At 36.2% G+C, this 21,726-nt stretch overlaps 1 protein-coding gene across 3 annotated transcripts in view; it reads left to right on the forward strand.

The window, feature by feature from the left end:
* The window catches only part of Prpf18 (pre-mRNA processing factor 18), a 38,704-nt gene extending 17,437 nt beyond the window's left edge, over positions 1 to 21,267 (forward strand). Inside the window, exons 6-10 of one of the 3 annotated variants that reach the window (XM_026410259.2) lie at positions 1,468 to 1,536; positions 5,593 to 5,733; positions 5,864 to 5,935; positions 8,695 to 8,850; positions 18,476 to 21,267. In XM_026410259.2, the coding sequence (XP_026266044.1) occupies positions 1,468 to 1,536; positions 5,593 to 5,733; positions 5,864 to 5,935; positions 8,695 to 8,850; positions 18,476 to 18,556 (519 nt within the window). In that variant the 3' untranslated portion in view covers positions 18,557 to 21,267. Of the gene's footprint in view, positions 1 to 1,467; positions 1,537 to 5,592; positions 5,734 to 5,863; positions 5,936 to 8,694; positions 8,851 to 9,297; positions 10,458 to 18,475 lie in introns of those variants that run through there. The other 2 variants (XM_026410258.2, XM_026410260.2) reach the window with 2 other exon arrangements.
* Positions 21,268 to 21,726: the final 459 nt, after the last annotated feature.

A 21,726-nucleotide genomic window follows, 5' to 3' on the forward strand; every position in this document is an offset into this window, starting at 1 on the left:
TTTTTTTTTGGTACTGGGAATTGAACCCAGATGGACTTAAGCCACTGAGCTATCCCCAGTTTTTTTTGTTTTTTTTTTTTTAAGAGATAGGGTCTTGCTGAGTTGCAGGGCCTAGATAAGTTGCTGATGCTGGCTGTGCCCAGCCCCCAGGCCTTTTTAAATTTTTATTTTGAGACAATTTCACTAAGTTGCCTAGGCTAGCCTTGAACTTGTGATCCTCCTGCCTTAGCCACCTGAGTAGCTGGGATTACAGGTATCTGACAACATGCCTGGTTATGTCCGTATAATTTTTATTTTCATAAATAATATTGTGTAGTGATAGTCTTATTTTATTTTTTTACTTTTCTTTTTTTCACTTCATGTTGTTTTTGAGATCCATTCTTGATGCTTTAGGTACATTTAGACCTTTGCTTTTAATTGCTGCATATTATGGCAATATTTTACCTTATAATTGTGGATAGCTGGATTGTTCCCAGCTCCTTATTAATCACAAACAACTTTATGATAAGTAGTCTTTAGTACACCACTGTGTACTAAAACAGCATGTAAAAAACATGGCTTAGCTTACAATTTTTTAATGCTTAATAAGAAATAAACTGTTATTTTTCTGTTTCCTTTGTTTCTGGTTCTTGTACCTGTAGTGGTCTCTAAGAGTAAGATTGATTAAAATTGTCATTTTAATCACTTCTTCCCCATCACCTATGATGGTCCCTAAATTTTACTAAACAATTGATATAGGCAACCATTTGTTAGTTGGACTCACTTGTTCCTTCTTTCCTCCCACCCTCCTTCTTTATCTTTCTTTCTTTTTTGAAGAAAGCTTTATTGAGATATTCACATACAATATGATATACTCATTTAAAGTATATAATTTAGGGGATTTTAATATATCCACTGGGTGGTACAACCATTATCATTATCTATTAGAACATTTTTGTTCCTTCCCAAAGAAATATCATATCCATTAGGAGTCATTGTACTTACCCCGTTGTCTTTTTGTTTTGGCACTGGAGATTGAACTAAGGGACACTTAACCACTGAGCCATCATATCCCCAGCCCTTTTTTGTATTTTATTTAGAGATAGGGTCTCATTGAGTTGCTTAGGGCCTTGCTAAGTTGTTGAGACTGGCTTTGAACCTGTGATCCTCCTGCATCAGCCTCCTGAGCCAGTGGATTACTGGCATGCACCACCACATGTGATTCTGATTCTTTTTTCTCTCCACCTGTCTTTGGAGTTATAAAAGATATTACAATTTCTCTGTAGAAATGGAAAATCAGTTTTGGGCTTTTTTTTTTCTTTTTAACTAGAAATTCCAACAGATTTTTAAATAAAAATTATACAGAATATGTGATAAAGAGCATTGAATAATATGGTGTTGGTCACATATACACACACCACATTTGAATACATCCATGCAGTTTGCTCTCTCTGTTTATTAACAGAAGTATCATTTCTTTTTCTTAAGACACTGGGGGAGTCTTTAGGGAAAGGCGATGATCATAAGGACATGGACATCATCACCAAGTTCCTGAAGGTATGTATCACAGGTGAGGGAAAGAGGCATTTGGAATACTCAAGAACTGTTCTTCTATTTTTTGAGTATCAAAGGTTAAAGGCTAGATAGGGACATTCTCAAAAAACATGAGTGTTTGTGCTATGTTTATGACATCACTTTACACTTGTATATAGTGGTTAATGAAAGAAAAAGTGTATTTACTTTCTTTGTGATGCTTTTCTCAGAAGTTGACTAATTCATATAAACATACACAAAAGAATCCCAACAGTACAATGAACAAGAAATTCGGAGGAATTGCTTATTTTTTTCTTAACGCCTAGGAAGGAGTGCAATGGCTGGGTTCCAGAAGCTTTTATGAGATATCTGTGAAAGTAAGAAAAGGAAGGAAGTGGGAAGACATTGGCAATTCAAAAAGTAAACATATCTATAACCTTCCAGAGTGTTCATTTCTTCCCTTGTACATATAGTTGCCTATTTTTTATTTATTTAATTAATTTTTTAAAAAAGATTTTTTTTTAAGTTGTAGGTGGACATAATACTTTTATTTATTTATTTATTTATTTTTTATTAGCTACACATGACAGTACAATGATCTTGACAATTCATACATTTGAATCAAATGGGGTATAATTTCTCATTTTTCTGATTGTACAGGTTGCAGAATCACATTGGTCATACAGTCACCTATATATATACAGCAATAATAATGTCTATTTTATTCTGCTGCCTTTCCTATCCCCCCTTCCCCTCCACTCCCCTCCCAACACTTCTCTCTACCCAATCTAATGTGACAAACTTTTCTTTTTTTTCTCCTCACAACATCATACATGTATTCTGTATAATGATGAGGGTCTCCTTCCATCTTCCATGCAATTCTCCTTCTCCCTCCTTTTCCCTCCCACCTCTCTTCCCTATTTAGGGTAATCTTCTCATGCTCTTTCTCCCTATCCCATTTTGAGTCAACCCTCTTATATCAGAGAAGACATTCGGCATTTGTTTTTTAGGGATTGGCTAAATTCATTTAGCATAATCTACTCTAATGCCATCCATTTCCCTGCAAATGCCATGATCTTGTTATTTTTTAATGCTGAGTAATATTCCATTGTGTATAAATGCCACATTTTTTTTTTTATCCATTCATCTATTGAAGGGCATCTATGTTGGTTCCACAGTCTAGCTATTGTGAATTGTGCTGCTATAAATATTGATGTGGCTGTGTCCCTGTAGTATGCTCTTTTTAGATCTTTTGAGTATAGTCCGAGAAGGGGAATAGCTGGGTCAAATGATGGTTCCATTCCCATTTTTCCAAGGAATCTCCATACTGCTTTCCAAATTGGCTGCACCAATTTGCAGTCCCACCAGCAATGTATGAGTATGCCCCCCCCCATCCTCGCCAGTACTTATTTTGTTTGACTTCATAATGGCTGTCATTCTTATTGGAGTGAGATGGTATCTTAGAGTAGTTTTAATTTGCATTTCTCTGATTGCTAGAGATGGTGAGCATTTTTTCATGTATTTGTTGATTGATTGTATATCCTCTTCTGAGAAGTGTCTATTCAGGTCCTTGGCCCATTTGTTGATTGGGTTATTTGTTTTTTTGTTGTTTAACTTTTTGAGTTCTTTTTATACTCTAGAGATTAGAGCTCTATCTGATGTTTGAGGGGTAAAAATTTGTTCCCAGGATGTAGGCTCCCTATTCACCTCACATATTATTTCTCTTGCTGAGAAAAAACTTTTAGTTTGAATTCGTCCCATTTGTTAATTCTTGGTTTTAACTCTTGTGCTATAGGTGTCTTATTAAGGAATTTGGGGCCTGTCCCCACATGACGAAGATTAGGGCCAACTTTATCTTCTATTAGACACAGAGTCTCTGGTTTGATTCCTAGTTCCTTGATCCATTTTCAGTTGACTTTTGTGCATGGTGAGAGAAAGGGATTCAGTTTCATTTTGTTGCATATGGATTTCCAATTCTCCCAGCACCATCTGTTGAAGGTGCAATCCTTTCTCCATTGCATGCTTCTAGCACCTTTGTCTAATATAAGGTGTTTGTTATTTTGTGGATTTGTCTCTGTGTCCTCTATTCTGTACTTGGTCTACCAGCCTGTTTTGGTGCCAGTACCATGCTGTTTTTGTTACTATTGCTCTGTAGTATAGTTTAAAATCTGGTATCGCAATACCACCAGTTTCATTCTTCCTGCTTAGAATTACTTTAGCTATTCTAGGTCTCTTATTTTTCCAGATGAACTTCATAATTGCTTTTTCTATTTCTGCAAGGAATGCTATTGGGATTTTGATGGGAATTGCATTGAATCTGTATAGTGCTTTTGGTAATATGGCTATTTTAATAATATTAATTCTGCCCATCCATGAGCAAGGTATATCCTTCCATCTTCTAAGGTCTTCTTTTATTTCTTTCTTTATGGTTCTGTAGTTTTCATTGTATAGATCTTTCACCTCTTTTGTAAGGTTGACTCCCAGGTATTTTATTTTATTTTTTGACACAATACCTTTATTTTCTTATATGGTGCTGAGGATAGAACCCAGTGCCTCACGCATGCTAGGCGAGCACTCTTCCTCTGAGCCACAACCCCAGCCCCCGATTGCCTATTTTTTAATTGATTTGCTAATTCTGTCTTTTTTTATATATATATATATATATTTTTAGTTGTAGATGGATACAATTTTTATATGGTGCTGGGGATCAAACTCAGTGCCTAATGTGTGCCAGGCAAATGCTGTACCACTGAGCTACAGCTCCAGTCCCTTAATTCTATCTTTATTATAGGCGTTTCTAACTCTGGTTAAGCCTAGTTGTTTTTAATGTTTATTCATAAGCTGTTCAGTTGGAGATTTAAGTATAAAGAATGATTTTACTTGTATTTAGATTTTAAATATATTATTTTGGTCATAAAGATTCTAAAATATATGGAGGATAGGGCTTGGAACTAGTATGAGCAAGTCTTTTATTTTAGAGTGATGGCCTCCCCTTTGTAGGTGTGCATAAAGGAGTATATCCCCCTCAGCCTTCACATTGCCTTGGAAGGAGTGCCATGTATACGGTCAAACCCAGAAGGGACTAGGTTTGTTTCTGGGGGTGGAGGCAAGAAGTGGGAGGGATGGGTCACAGTCTGCTTTATTTTCATTTCTTTTTTTTTTTTTTTTTTTTTTAAAGAGAGAGAGAGAGTGTGTGTGTGTGTGTGTGAGAGAGAGAGAGAGAGAGAGAGAGAGAGAATTTTTTTTTAATATTTATTTTCCATTTCTCGGCGGACACAACATCGTTGTTTGTATGTGGTGCTGAGGATCGAACCCGGGCCGCACGCATGCCAGGCGAGCGTGCTACCGCTTGAGCCACATCCCCAGCCCTCATTTCTTTTTTTTCTTCCTTCTTTAGTCAGGTGCTTTAGTGGGACTTTTTTTTAAATTGATTTATTGTCTGTACTGTATAAGTAGTTCAAATAATACAGAATACTTGGGAGACTAAGTATCATAGTGCATATGGTCTTATGGATGATTAATCCAACTTGGTCAAATTTTATGTGATAGGTACAATTTTTGCAAATAAAGTAAAAGTTTATTCAAATAATTAAGAATTTTTTTTTTTTTAATTTTGTACTGGATTGAATTCAGGGGTACTCAACCACTGAGCCACATCCTCAACTCTTTTTTGTATTTTATTTAGAGGCAAGGTCTCACTGAGTTGCTTAGTGCCTCCTTTTGTTGAGACTGGCTTTGAACTCTGGATCCTACTGCTTCAGCCTCAGGAGCCACTGGGATTATAGGCATATGCCACTGCTCCTGTCTAAGAAATTTGATAGTCCTTTTTTTTAAGCAAATGGCTTATCTTGAGCTAGGAATATGATACATAGATTAGGGATGTTTGTGACTCACTAAAGATGATGCTTTGAAACAAACATGACAAAATAAGCAGAAATAGTTAAACTTTATTTGATAATATTTTAACTAACCAAGGCATTTACTTTAATGATAATGTACTGTTTTTTGTGTTATAGTGCTTTTAAACTCATTAAACCACTAGATGGCATTGTAGTCTCAATTTACTCCTTCTTTCAACAGTTTCTTCTTGGTGTTTGGGCTAAGGAATTGAATGCCAGAGAAGATTATGTGAAACGCAGTGTTCAAGGTAAACTGAACAGTGCTACTCAGAAGCAGACTGAGTCCTATCTCAGACCACTTTTCAGAAAGCTCCGGAAAAGGGTAAGGTTTCTCGGGAAATGCTTTTATTAACTGACTTTGAAAATTAGACGATAGAGATTTAGAATAACTATTACTTGTTTTTCACTAAATAGTAGCTGCTAAAATTAGTTATGCTTTTTTTCTTTTCCAGAATCTTCCTGCTGACATTAAAGAATCAATAACAGATATTATTAAATTCATGTTGCAGAGGGAATATGTAAAGGTATATTATGCTGTCCATTGAAATTATTATGAATATATTTAGGTTATGTACATAATGTTCATTTGGGATGGGGGGATTTTGCATAGTATGGTTTAGAATAAATGTGAAGTGAGCTAGTAGTAAAAATAGTTTTGTTTTCCATTGTTTTCTCAGCATTATTGTTAGACATCAAATAAACCACAGGCCACAAAATGTATATTCTCAGTCATTGTTAAAGTAGATTGAAAGGTTCTCAGAGTATGAGTTTTGTATAGGCAGTGTTCATTTTATGAATGAGATTGTATTTCAAGGTTTATAAATGGGTCAATTGTTTGGAAGAATTTTTTTTCCATAGAAACAATGTTTTATAGATTAGTTTCCCAGATCAGCTATAAAGGCCCATTTAATCTTTAATGTAGCTGAACTATTGTACTGATGATACAATGGAATTTAACTATTCTTTGTAATTATTTCTATGGGGAAATGGTCCAGAAAAAGCTGTCAGGATTCCTCTCTCTCATTTCAATAGTGCAACAATAGCCAACCTCTTGCAGAGGAAGGCTGTCTTCCTTCACTGCAATGTCTTTACTCCTGAATGGACTCTGGGAGGAAGTTGTGGCAGAAAAGCACTTTGATGTGAGGGACTCCTGGGAGAGAATTAGAAGGGGAAAGTAGAGGGCAGTCAGTTGCAAGAAGGCAACAAGGAGAGAAAGGCCCTGTGCACTTGTACTGTATATTGGAGATGTGACAGGTGTAAGGAGGGCTGCTTCTTGTGACTGCCTCCCAGGAGGCTAGGAGTAGAGGAGCAATCCCAGTAGTAATACCAGAGAACTGGAAAAGGAAAGAGGGGACTGCTGGCATTCCTGGGTGATTGGATGATTTTCTTTTTTAGAGCTTTAGACTAATAAGAGTAGTGTGGTAATTTTATTCCTTAAAAGAGCCAGTTCTCTCAAGAAAACTTTTTTTTGTGAGTTGTGGTTAGAAATTTCATTCTTAGTTTATATAAGTTGCATGATTCCTACTAAGAATGATTCAATTGGAATGGATGGATAAGGTCAACATCATTGCAGAAAGTATTCATATCACCTGCTTGCTGAAGTGATGCCTTCGTGTCTCTTGTTATCTTTTTCTCATGATTATATATCAGAACCAGGTAAAAACTTGTTTATTTAAACTACAGAAAGAATCAAGAAATTTTAATAATGTATTTGGACAGTTTTTTTTTTTTTTTTGTAACTTTAGGGAAACTGACTATTGGAATTATCATTAAGTAAGGTCCAGTGTTAAAATTTACACATGATTATCAGTGATAAATATGTGCATATGTGCCATTAAAATTAAGTTTTATAAAATCTATTTAGCAAAGCAAATTTGGATTTATCTTTATGGTCTTTAGTTAACCTATCTTATAGTACTTAATTTTTTAAAACTCAATTTTGTAAAACTCATAGATATTTGATTTTTGAAATTAAAATCTCTTTGAGGCCTGCTTAGAAATCCTCAGGGTTTTTTAGAATTTACTTGCTTTTGGCTTGATTTTTTAAAAAGAGCCATTTGCATTGGTTTCTAGCTTCACTTTTTATAGCTTTTATTTTAAGGTTCTTGGTAAGTGGGAGATTTGGGAGGCCAAAGAGATGAACCAATCTTTTTCTTCAGCTCTTTGACTTGAGGGCCAGAATTCAGACTCGGTTTACACAGAGTTATGGATCCTGAGTAGTCATCCCAGCATATGGAACACCCCTCTCCCTTCTGACAGTGTACAATGAATGCTGTGAAGTGATTAGGTATGATTTCAGGTGGGATAAGGAATAAGTTTTATCCATCAGTGGAGAAAACTAGGTCTAAGACCCAACCTAGAGTTTCTGTCAGTGCATCAAATTAGCTACCTGCTAATTCCAGATCTGAAATGTATTAAATTCCATTGCCAAAAGGCTGCAAAGGAGTGTTTGTTATTTTCTTTTTTTAAAAGGTACCAGGGATGGAACTTAGGAATATTCTACCACGGAACTACATCCCCACCCCTTTCTGTTTTTTATTTTGGAAATTTGCTGAGGTCTTGAACTTGGAATTCTCCTGCCTCAGCCTTCTAAGTTGCAGAGATTCTAGGCTGTGCCACCATGCCCCACCATTGTTTTTTTTTTTTTTTTTTTTTTTACAACCTTATCTTTGACTTCTGTTTTTTCATGAGCATTTGTGGTCCTGGGCAGGGCAGGCACTCACACCATATTTTAATCTCTTACACTTGGACAAGAGGAACATAATATTTTCAACATGTCTCAGGGCTGGCTGAGAATTAGTCATAAAAGGCTGTGAAATACTTGAAATAAGAATTTGGAATAAAAGAGAAAAAAATCATGGCATTTGCAGGAAATGGATGGAGTTAGAGAAGATAATGCTAAGTGAAGTTAGCCAATCTGAAAAAACCAAATGTCGAATGTTTTCTCTGATATAAGAAGGCTGATTCATAGTGGGGTAGTGAGAGGGAGCATGGGAGGAATAGACGAACTCTAGATTGGGCAAAAGTTGAAGGGGAAGGGAGGGGGCATGTGGTTAGAAATGATGGTAGAATGTGATGGACATCATTATCCAAAGTACATGTATGAGACACGGATTGGTGTGAATATACTTTGTATACAACCAGAGATATGAAAAAATGTGCTCTAAAATGTAGTAAGAATTGTAATGCATTCCAGTGTTATATATAAATTTAAAAAATATTAAAAAAGAATTTGAACCAATGCAATATTTCTGCCTTTCTGATCTCTTAAACTTCCTTTCAGGCAAATGATGCTTACCTTCAGATGGCCATTGGAAATGCTCCCTGGCCTATTGGTGTCACTATGGTTGGTATCCATGCCAGAACTGGCAGGGAAAAGATTTTTTCTAAGCATGTTGCACATGTTTTAAATGACGAAACTCAACGGAAATATATTCAGGTAAGCTGGATTCTGTAACATTCTTTAATTCCTCAAATTTAAAAGTCTCAAGAGCAAGAAAAAACTTGGAGTAGTACTTCTTACCTGTGGAGATATTTTCCAAGACCCCCATTGGTTTCCTGAAATCTCATGTAGTATCAAAACCTGTGTTTACTAAGTTTTTTTGCCACACACACACACACACACACCTATAATAAAATTTGATGTATAAATTAGGCAGAGTAGAAATTAACAATAATAATAAAATGGAACAATTGATAGCATGCTGTAATGAAAGTTATATGAATGTGGTCCTTGTCTGTCTCTCTCAAAATATTTTATTGGGCTCATTCTTCTTCCTGATGATATGAGAGATGACATGCCTACGTGGTAAGATGAAGTGAGGTGGATGATGTAAGCGTTGTGACTCAGCAGTAGGCTACTGTTGACCTTCTGACAATATTTCAGGATAATCTCAAGCCATAAAGATCCAGGTTGACTGTGGGCAGCTGGAATTGCAGAAAGCAACACTGCACATGCGGGAGGACTGCTGTGTACTAAATAGGACATAGCACAGCAGGATAGAAGTTCACACCTGACAACCACTAGTGGTTAAGGCCTTCACCTTCACTAAATAAATTGAAAACCTGCATATATTATGGAAGACAGGGTAAAGTGTCCGTTTTAATTGCCTTATCACTGAAATCTAATTATTACAGATAGCTTTTTTTTTAAAGACTACTTTTTATAAGTTTAACTTATATAAGCAAGTTAAATGAGCTCATCAGATAAATTTATGAATTTAGTAAAAAGCAACAAATTTAGAGTATTTTATACTAAATCCTGCTTTGTTTCTTTTAAAATGGATATACTGTCTACTAGGTTGAAGCAATATGGAGAATATGGACTTGGCTTTAATGCATAGAATCATTTTTAAGTAGCATAGAATGATGCTTCCATAATTGTGTGACAAGATCTAAAGTGTTCTAGTTATTTTAAAGTTATACATGCTTCATATAAACTTGTTTGCTTTGTTGTTGGGCTAAACTTTTCTCTTTGGGAAAAAAAATCAATTTAATCTAGCTTTGCGAAATTGTCATAAATCGCAGATTGTGTCTGTATAATGATTTGTGCGGATGGAAATTCTAAAACTTGAAGTTGATACTGTGAAAATTTACTTAAAATTTAAAGTTCACTTAAAATGCATAAAATGCTTTCAGATTTTATGCCAGAGAGGTTATTACCATATTCATGAATTAGCTTATTGTTTGTATTTCAGTTCCAAGTGCTGAAATTTAATTTGTGTGTCATGCTTTATGCCTTATTCACATATATTAGCATTTTAAAAAATGATCTCAATCTAACTCTTGAATGTGAATTATAGACTTTATAAAGTTCAAATATACTTGTGCAAATTCAAGCACATTTCTATTTCTTAATAACCACCAGTGACAGGATTAAAGGCAAAATCTTTTAGTTAAAAAAGAAGTTGTTTGGTTTTAACAATAGAATACAGTTTCAAGGATTAAATTTGCTAATTGTGTTCATCTGGTCTGTGGTTAGAGCTGTAATGTATAAATGTTTATGTAATTAGATAAATTTTTTTAAGGACAGCATATTCTTTTTGTATCCAATGGTATAATTTTCACTTTCAAAATATACCTAGTATTTAAGAATATTTCTGATTTATTTTGGAATCTGTGAAATTACCTGTCCTCCTGCCATTTTTTTTTCTTTTTAAATTAATGTTCTTAGGTATTTGTATTGAAGACACCTCCATTGAATAAAATAAAACCTTATGATTTTCATGTATGATGGAAGACAAGGTGAAGTGTTTTACTTTAATTACTTTGGCGCTGAAATAAAACTGTTATAGCTTGCTTCTTTTTTTTTTTTAAAGACATACATAAAATATTTTTTAAGAATCTTTTTTCCCCAAGGTGATTGGGGGAAAGTGGGTGAGCACACTGTATCTGAAATTTAGCAAGGCATAATGTAGACCCAGTAATACTCGTGATGACACAGTCAGATGGACTGATAGCTTGTTGAGTGAGGTAAGTCTAGAACACTAAACAGTAGATCCATGTCTCCTTGGGCACCTGCTGGTAACATGTCACAGAGTTCTTGGAAACCTTAATACAGTTAAGCATTGTTATGACTGAGTTGGATTACTATATAGAGGGGTAGATTTATCAGATTTGCTGACAACAGAAAATTAGAATATATAGGGAGTGTGATAGGTAGAAAAGAAATTAATATTCCAGAAATTCTTGACAGATTGGAGAGAACGGTGGATTCTAAAATTTGGATTCAATAATCCATTTGCTTAAGTATACAGTTTAAGTAGTGAATATAAGAAAAAACTGAGAGTTTAGTGGACTAAAGTTTGTACAGTAAATTAGTAGTATGATATGGCCACCAAAAAGGCTAATAGTAGCTTATGCTGTAGGTTCCACAGGTTTACATGGTAATCTGAGTCTAGAACAGTACCTAATTAATAATGGGCACTCCAAAAATATTTGCTGATTGAATGAAAACTGTAGAACAAGAGAGTTGATCGTCTTGTTCATTTTCTAGTACTTGAGGAAGGTGACTTGGTAAAAATCTCTGTACAAGATTCATGATAACCATCTGGTAGAAGAGGATTAAGCTTCTCCTTACAGCTAAAAACCAATTAAGTTATACAAAGACAGATGTTTACTTAGTATAAACAGCTTTAAAAAAAAAGCTTTGTTTTGAAATAATTGTAGACTCAAAGAAGTTGCAACAGTAGTATGAAGAAGATTTTTAACAGGCAGAATTGCCCCACAGTGGGAGTAGGGCTGTGTAGAAGATAGGGGAGATTTCTGCCACTTGATGTTTGCAAGCATTGAATTAATTGTTGGCTCGTTTGAACCTTCTGGCTCTTACAACTCTCTTGATTTTTCTCTGCCATTTTCCCTGGAGGCTGGCGCTTAAGCCTATGCTTGTAACTCAGTGAGCACAATAGGCAGCAAGGGAGCTGAGGGTTAAGAAGCCCCTGGACCTCTGCCTAGTTTCTATTTTTCTCTTTTTGTATAGGCACATATTAGAAGCAATATTGTATTTCTCATTCAACTCTGTTAGAAGAGTATGGACTGTGCAAGTTCAGTGCTAAGTCAGTTGATGCTGAGCTTCTCTGTTCCTGTTTATATGTCATCTTATAAGAATATGATTCTAATATTGTTAGATATTTGTTTTCTTTCTAATGAGAAGATGAAATTTTGGATTTTTACAAAGTGCACTCTCCTATTTTTGAAATGTTGGCAGATTTTTAAAAATGCAAATTGTATAAAACTTAACAGAATGCTAACTTGTGATCAGGGTCTTAAACTCATAGTGCAGATCAAGCAAAAGGGTGCTGCGCCCCTATGGCCTCTGTTAACTAAGCACTTTATTAAGATGTCTCATTGATCTTCCTCTTGATACTTTGTATTCATGTGAGGTTGATCTTAATTATCCTACAAAAGGGACAATTTAGATACATCAGTTGAATCTTAAATTTGAGTTTGGCAAACTTTTTTATAAAGGATCAGAGAGTAAATATCTTAGTTGTTGTACTTCCTAAGGTCTCTTGTTGCAACTATTGAATGCTGCAGCAATAATGCAAAAAGAGCCAGTGGCTGTTGTAGTTAAAAAGAGTTGAATGGCAATGTGTGGATAAAAATTGCTGACTCCTAGTAAATGCATAAATTCAAATCTCTTTTGTTAAGATATTTGCTAAAGAGGTCATTGTGAAAATCATTTTAATAGAATAATTATTTCTTTTAAGTTGAGGCATATCTGAACAAATACTGTAGTGCTTAAAATGAACTCACCTAAATTTTTTAGCCCAATGAGTCTTGATATATGTGTAAATATGTACCAAATAAAACAAGACAGTTCCAGAACATTTCCAGCAGCATTCAGCAGGTTTCCTTCAGCCTCAGCCTGCTTCTGCTCATCAGAAGGTAGTTGCTATTCTGACTTGTGTTATTGGTAAGTTTCATCTATTCTTGGACATCATGTAAATGGAAACTTGGAATGTGTAGAATAATTATTTTTATTTGAAATACTAGTAATATCCATTTTATGGAATACCGTAGGAAACAATTTAGAAACTCTCACTGGAACCTGATTTCATCTATGGTTCTTATGCAGATCTCTCACTGGAACCTGATTTCATTTATGGTTCTTATGCAGATCTCTACAGTTTAAACTGTGGGTGTTTGAAGTGTTCGCTTCCTCGCAAAAATTGATTGCACAACAGAGACGGTTTTCTTATTATGCAGATTGAAGGAAAGTTGTGTAGCTTATTAGCTCACCTGAAGGCTAGAATTACATTTAAATAGGTGGTAATAATTTCAAGACTTGTGGCTCAGATTTGGGGAGAACTTGTTTTATATAGATTATAAGATGATTTTGATGATTTAGAGATTATAATTCAGTCATTTCTAGACATCTCCTTTGGTCACTGAAGAAGAGAAGGAAGATAAACAGGAGAAGAAATGTAAGGTAGATGCAGACCAAAGGGCTGGTGGCTCTTCAGAACCCCCTGCTCCCATCCTTGCCTTGTTCGCTGCCCTGGAAACCTGACTTTATGAATATTGACATACTCCCTTGCTGTCTGCCTTCTGATTGGAGCAAGCAGTGAAAAGAGACTGGAAGGTTATTTTGTAGTGGGAGAATGAGTTTGAGGTATCTGTTTCCTTGGTTTTTCTCTGTAGAGTTGCCTGTAGAGGTGCCTATATTGCCCTCTGTCCAAGGCCATTACTTCTCTTAGGTCTGTCTCTGTATGATGACCCTGTCTGGGTTTTAATAATCACTCACTTCTCTTGCCCCTTTAGAATTCAGGCTGGCCACAGCTTCTTAAGATGACCAGCTCTGGAGTTCTATACTATCCCTTGTTGACCCTAAGTCCTATCCACTCCTTTGTAAAGTCCTTGGAATGACATCCATCAAATTAACCAGTTTCAGTGTACCCTTTGTTTCCTGCCAGTGTCTTCTCTGATATATATATAAATGTGCACTGTGTTATATATAGATTCATGTTGGGGATTAGAATATTAAGGAATAATGTTCATTCCAAATAATTTTATTAAATTTTTGCCTATAGGAAAAAAAATACCTCTAATATTTTTCTCTGGCAGGTTGTTTTCAGTTACCTTAAATTTGTACATTCCCTAGTAGAGTCAGTATTCTAACATTTTATGTCAGTTATTTCAACCCATATCTCTAGTTTTGGCATATTTCATCTCTACTAATATTTGCTTACTTTATTTGTCCATGAAACATTACAAATTTCTAATATGGATTTGCCAAAATTAGTATAAAAGAAACATTTATATACTGCAAAAGTGATCACAGCTTGGTCTATACATTATGTATGTAACATGGTGATTAGTAAATGTTCACCAGGCATGGGTATCCAGATTACATATCACACATTTGTAGGTCAAGTGACTGAATGCTACAGCCTGGGATTCTTGGCTGTGGTAAACCATTTTCTAATGGAGAGCCTTTGTTTAATAAGAACCATCTACCCATTTGATGCTTTCTGGAGTATTAAAACAATATTTTTTAGAGAAGAGGATTGCTAGTATTTATCTTCCACATAACACCACTTTTTAAAATCATGGGACATTAGTGTGTTGTATAATTACATTTGAACAATGCTGATCTAAACTGTGCCGTAATTTTTCTTAGACTGGCAGCAACCACATGCTTGAAATACCAAAAAGATAGATCACTTCTACTATAAAAAGCCTGGTGGTCAAATAAATGAAATTTTTCTTTAAATTAGAGAAAAGATCCTTATGAAGACTCTGTAATTAAAATGCCATTATATCTCTTATTTGCAGTGCTCAGACTAGAAGATAGTATAGAGATAGTATAATAATTTCAAATATAACAACAGAAATGATTTCTAAGAACTCTCTTCCTGTCTGAACCATCAATAAGGGTAAATTTGTGACAGGTATAGTCTCAAAATATGACCTCAGGTACACATTTTGGAATCACCATCACTACTAAAGAGTTATATAGTGCTTATATACACATCTAAAAGCATACTCTTTTCCACCTCAGAGCTCTCTTTCCATCTGAACCATCAGTTGACACTTTATGGCAGCAAAATGGATACTACTATTTTCCTGTTTTACAAGTAGAGAAACTTGAGTCATAGAGTAACAAGTTCTCAAGGTCACATAGATAGTAAGTGTGGAATTGGGCACCAAACTTGGACAGTCTTAACTTTCTTATGGTATGCTGCTTCCCTTAAAGATGTCCTCTACCACAATGAGGGAAATTGATCAAAAGGTCCAGGAATTAAGATCCAGCTCAGAGCAAAGTGAAAGGAATTCCAAGGTCAAAGGTAAATCGATGCTCCAGGATGGTAACAGTACAAAGAGGTCCAGATTGGAGCAAGCAGACAGAAACTCAAGGGTGGAAATGGAAGATTATGTTACCTGTGATGTTGGATGATATTGAAAGTAGCCCAACTGGTAGAAAATGGATTTGAAAGGCCAAAAAAATTGTGTGTGAGTGTGTGTGTGTGTGTGTGTGTGTATAAAACCTATGCAAGGAGAGGTCCTCATAATGCACTATTTGAAGGATATTTGTGTAGCCTTTGTGAGGTCAATTCTGAATGTTGATTTTATTCAGAATTGTGGTTTGGGGAGAAGAGACCATGCCTTTAGTTGTGTGCATACATATGTAAAGCTAATGGACAATGTGTGAGCCAATTAAATTCTCCCACTTCATAATCAAAAGACAGTGGGTAATTTTTGAACTGGAAAAGACCAGTGCTATCAGTATAGAATTAGAAAATGGCAGTGAACACCAAAAGAGAGTCTTAAAAGATATGGAAGTGATTGCCTCTGAGGAGCTGGAATTAGGGACTGGAAGGAATCAGACAATTGACTATTATTTGATATAAAAACTGTAGGGTTTTTTTTTGTTGTTGTTGTTGTTTTTAAAACGACGTACACATGTACCCTGGAATTATCCTTAGTTTTTCTCTGTCAATGCCCACATCCTATCTTTCCTTAAATCTTGATTGCTAGATATTCAGAGTAGATCTGTAACCTAATCCCTTCTCACTGTCTCCATTGCTGCCATCCAGGTCCAGCCTACCAGTGGCTGGATTCTTGCAGTGCCTCCTCTCTGGTCTCTGAACTTCCATCATTGCCTCTCTTCAGTCTTTCATCAGCACAGCACCCAGACTGATCCAGTTAGGATGGTCAGATTATGTTGCTGTCTTATTCAGGTGTTTTATTATTTCATTGTATAACTATAGCCATGCATTCTGTTCCTCCCACTGGGTCACAGAGTTTTGTTTGTTTTGGTAAGGGATTGAACTCAGAGGCACTCCACCAACTGAGCCATATCCCCAGCCCTATTTTGTATTTTATTTAGAGACAGGGTCTCACTGAGTTGCTTAGTAGCACCTCACTTTGCCAAGGCTAGCTTTGAACTCACAATCCTCCTGCCTCAGCCTCCCAAGCCGCTAGGATTATAGGTGTGCCACCACGCCTGGCCTGTTGTTGTTTTTAAAAAACTATAGATACATAGATTTCAATAAGACATTTGAGAGTTTCTCCTTATAAACAGGTAAAATTATAGTTTAATCGGCTTTCCATTGCTGACAGAATGCCTGAGAAAATCAACTTAGAGGGGGAAAGATTTATTTTGGATCATGGCTTTAAAGGTTTCAGACCAAGGTTGGTTGTCTCCATTGCTTTGGTTGTGAGGTAAGGCAGTGAGAGCTTGTGGCAGAGGCTGCTCACCTCATAGCTGCCTTGAAGGGAGTGGGGAGAACACATTGCCATGCACTGGGGACAAGGTTAATACCCTTCAAAGGCACACCCTCAGTGACATCTCTTAGCTAGGCCCTACCTTGAAAAGTTTCTATCACTTCCCTATAACACCACCAGCTGGGGACCACTCCTTCAACACATGAGCCTTTGGAGGTCATCCTAGATCCAGACTGTAACAGATAGATTCTTTGCTGATTGCAAATTCCTCTCAATCAAAGGTGTTCTGTAGAGAGCTCTAAAGTGGCATGTTACAGATTTTTGCCCTTGTCCTTGACTTGTTTGTAAAGGATACTAAGAATTTGAGTAATGACTTGGAAGACATTGTTTACTTGGTGCTGAGTAAGAAAGCTGTAAAAACAAAACAAAACCACTTAAAAACTAAATGTCAACTAAAGGGTTTTAAAGATCAGACTGAAGGATGGGTTCAGAGAGACTGAATAACTGTGGTGCCAGGGACCAAAAACAGGGAGGGCCTTAAGCATGCTAGGCAAGTGCCTGAGAATGACATTTAATAATGATTGTTCTTGTATCAGTTAAAAAAAAATTGTTATAAAGTTGTACACTGGAGAAGAACTGGCCAAATTGTGAAAGAGACACAAAGTACTTGAATTTTTTGAGATTAATGGATATTAGCTGAGTTTATTATAGTAGTCTAAAAAGAGCTCCAGGCCATGGTAATAGATGCCAAAGGGGCAGAACAAAGGCCATGCAGTGACTGCTTTTACTAAATTCTGCAGGATTGGTCAGGTCACATTTAAGATATTGTGTTCAGACCTTACTGTTATATTGAAAATATTTTTATCATGTATTATTTTGATGTATAAGAAAGAATACATGTAAAGTATAAATCACAAAGTAAATAATAAAATGACAACTTAAAAATTTTATTCCCAGTTTAAGAATAAGAATATTCTGAGGGCTGGGGATGTGGCTCAAGCGGTAGCGCGCTCACCTGGCATGTGTGCGGCCTGGGTTCGATCCTCAGCACCACATACAAAGAAAGATGTTGTGTCCGCTGAAAACTAAAAAATAAATATTAAAAAAATTCTCTCTCTCTCACTCTCTCTCACTCTTTCTTTAAAAAAAAAAAATGGAATATTCTGAAGACCACTGAATCTGTATTTTCTTCCTCTGCCCAAGTAGTAGTCTTGAATTTTTTTGTTATTTTCTTGCTTTCAAGATAATTCTTCCATGTTATATGTATATTTCTACCTATGCCTTTTTTACTTGTTTTTGAATTGTATTAAAGTGGTATTATGTTGTATGTAGCCTTCTGCCACTTGCTTTTATATTTGTTGTTGTTTTCTGAGATTGATGTACCTTGGTCTTTTCCAGCCAGAGGTCCTCATTCAGACCACAGAACAAGGAAATTATTTGAGTGGCTACATTCTTAATTTTCCAAGGATGTTCTATAAGTAGTACACTAAATGTTAGATGTGTTGGAGAGAAGTTATCTCATTACCTTCAAGATTACTTTAGACTGGATGATTGATTGCAGCTTTATTTTCTTTTGGAACCTGGTTGAGAAAGTCTGACTTGTTACATGTAGCTAGAGTTAATTCATTTTACTGCTGTAAAATATTCCATTTGTAGTATATTAAAACTTATTCATATATTCTTATTTGAAAGGAAATTTGACTTGCTTCTTGTCAAGATGATGTGCTGTGATGAACAATCTTGCACATATCTCTGAGTACACAAGTATAATTTTAGTTATACTTCAAAGTGGACTTGCATTCTAGTGGGGACATAACTAAAGTGAGACCAGAGGACAGCAATTAGGACTGGTTCTACAATATCATAACCAACATTTATTTCCTTTGTGTTCTTAGGGATTGAAGAGGTTAATGACTATTTGCCAGAAACACTTTCCTACAGATCCATCAAAATGTGTTGAGTACAATGCACTGTGAGACCTACGTTCGATGTGTAAATAACTGAGAAACTTAAGGAAGCAGTGTATGGACTCCTGGCATTACCAGCAAGATTGAAGGAAGAAGAAAACTGGAGTTTCTGGTCTCTGAGTTTACCTGATACAATTTGTGATCAGTTTTAAAAACTGTGTTGGCTTTTGTATCATGTCTGACTGTAAACTGATTTTTCTGTCTTATTTTTATTTTAAAAAGTTGAAAAATTAGCTGGGCATGGTGTGCACTCCAGTAATCCCACTGCTGTGGGAGGCTGAGGCAGGAGTATTGCAAGTTCATAGGTAGCCTCAGCAACTTATTGAGGCCCTAAGCAACTCAGTGAGACCCTGTCTCAAAATAAAAAATAAAAAGGCCTGGGGATGTGGCTCTGTATTTAAGTGCTGCTGGGTTAAATTCCCAGCACCACCACCCCCCAAAAAAAAGTTGAAAAATTGAATTCTATAAAGTTTTCCCCATCATTTAAATGCATAGGCAGCAGTTACATAAGGGGTTTAAAAATGACCTTTTCCTACTAGACCTGAAAATTGTAGTTAGATAATTTTAAAAAAAAAATTGAGGATGGACTTAATTTTTCTGTATAATATGGTAATTTGCACATTATCTTTTATGTGTGTTATAGAAAATATTTTATATTTCATTAAAAATATTAGACCATTCAATGAACTGTTAAAGGTTTCTGAACTTTTGTCATCTTGCAATAGAATATGAATGTAAATGTTCTTACTGTTAACTAAAGTGTTATTTTTCTTGTGTTTCAAAGCTTGCTTTTATTTTCTAAGGAGTATACTTTTGTCATTTCTCAGTGCAGCTAGAATTAATAGGAAGTATGAGTTAAAAAACAGTGATAATATATCTTACTAACATAAATGTAAGAAGGCAATGCCCACGAGCCAAGGTTCAGGGTGAGGGAAAACAGATAACAAAGCCAGCCAAGAGTTGGACTGTGTTCCCAGCTGTGCCCAACCAAACAGGAAGAAGGTGCCAAAACTGAACTCACTGCCTTAGCTCTGGTCTTCTACAAAGTGAGGACTTGTTCTATGTCTTGCACAGTATTATACTTTCATCATTGCAACTGATCATCTGCTTTAGAGTTTAGAGTACCAAGTTAATGAAATAATGTGAGTAAATAGAACGTTATGTAACAGGTGAAATGGATACTGGATAGTGTAAGAATGGGAGTCCCCAAAGTCAGAGCTTCTGCCTACTAATAATGTGACTTTGGTTAAGTGACTTAATCTTTTTTTTTTTTTTTTTTAAAGAGAGAGAGAGAGAATTTTATTTATTTTTTTAGTTTTTTGGCGGACACAACATCTTTCTTCGTATGTGGTGCTGAGGATCGAACCCAGGCTGCACGCACACCAGGCAAGCACGCTACTGATTGAGCCACATCCCCAGCCCTAAGTGACTTAATCTTGCTAAGCCTCAGCTTCCTTATCTTACAGTGATGGTAATAATAGTACATACTTCATTTTCATTATTATTGTCTTAAAGTAAAATAAAATGCTTAGAATACTGCCTGGCAAATAATAAGAGCTCAGTAAATATTAGCTGTTGTGTCATTATTATTGTTATTATGTTGTTATTAGAGGGCAGCTTACGTACCTTCACAAACTCTTTGGTTAGGGGCTGTGTGTACTCATGTCATAGTAATAATGATGGTGTTAACAATAGCAGCAGTAATAATGGAGCCATTGATTAAGTTTTTTCCTGTGTCTGGGCTCCATGACTGATTTTCAGCCAGTTCTGAATTTAAAGTCAGAGGATGAAACCTAGAGGGCACCGGGTTGATGTTAGATTCATATCACTTATTCTGGCCTGCTCTTGAGAAAGATCAAAAGTTGTTTTTGGCCCATTGTAGTCCATGGCTGTGTCTAGACAGGATTGTTTCTGCTGGTTACCTGCCTGGTGATGGTTAAGTCTGCTGTCCTAAGTCAGGGCTGTTTACCCCATCCCCCTGCCTCTTACTTTGGAAGCCTTTTCTTATTATTAAATTAGGTAGAACTTATGGGAACTTAATAGCACAAGTGAGAAACAGACTTCTATGAGAAGGTTTCAACTTTTTGTATAAGGACTTAACTTAAAAATATTGTTGATGAATACTGCTTAAATTATTTTTTCTTCATTCACAGTTATGCAATAGCTTGGCAGTCACTTAATTTATTGTTGTTGTTCTTTTTCTGATAGTTAATTAAAAAGAAACTAATGTGACACCTATACTTCCTAAAACTGATCAGTGTGGGTAGTTTGGGGAAAAAAGGTAACATATTCTACAGGCTGTGACTTAACCATTTTGAATATGTTGGAGGATGTTTCAGGGTACTGTCACTGCCCGGCAACAAGAGAGAAGATCCTACTGTGCCGGGTTTCTGTTCTCGTGACTAAAAGGCTCAGGGGTCACTTTAGTTAAACTGGGCTAACTGGACTGCACGAAATAACCACACAAGAGACACAAATACCTTTTTCTTTGGGGTTGCTGTGACGGCAGAAAGAGAGAGAGCAAGAGCACGTGCTGACCCCTTTGATTGAGGAGAAGCTATTCAAATGAGGCAAGGGGTCAGGTTTCAGGGGCTGAGTCTATCTTCATGATGTCCACTGTCAGCAGGTTGACTGACACCTGGGTAGGCCACACCCAAGGGCACAGTAAGAGGAGGGGACACACAAGGCACTTCCATGGAAGATTCTATCCTAAACAGGGCAAGGGGTTATATTACAAAGGAACAGGTGAGCACAGCTTCACCTATGGAGCTGTAGCAAGACACACCCATTTCTGTGACTGAGCGCCTCAGCACCCAGCTGGGGAGTGTAACTCAGTCACCCATAAGGTTGGCCTCCCACACTACTGCAAATGGTTGGCCTGGAAAAAGATCCAAATTCAGATTCAAATTATGGTTTCTACTGAATGCTTATTGCTTTTACACACTGGTAAAATTGAAAAACTGTTAAGTCAAACCATTATAAGTCAGGGACCATCTGTATTGAGTTTCCTTAGGAGTGTCATTGTCACTGAAGACAACAGTATTTTTCAGCACTGGAACAGAGAGACTTCAGCAATCTGGAAGTCATAGATATAATTTCAGTCTTGGGGGGAAATTAGGAAAGTAAAGCTGAGGCCAAAGAATTGACACAGAGGGAGAGACTCAGGATAGTCCCTATCT

This window comes from Urocitellus parryii, chromosome 9, assembly GCF_045843805.1.
Source record: "Urocitellus parryii isolate mUroPar1 chromosome 9, mUroPar1.hap1, whole genome shotgun sequence".
In the NCBI taxonomy this organism is placed as follows: domain Eukaryota; kingdom Metazoa; phylum Chordata; class Mammalia; order Rodentia; family Sciuridae; genus Urocitellus; species Urocitellus parryii.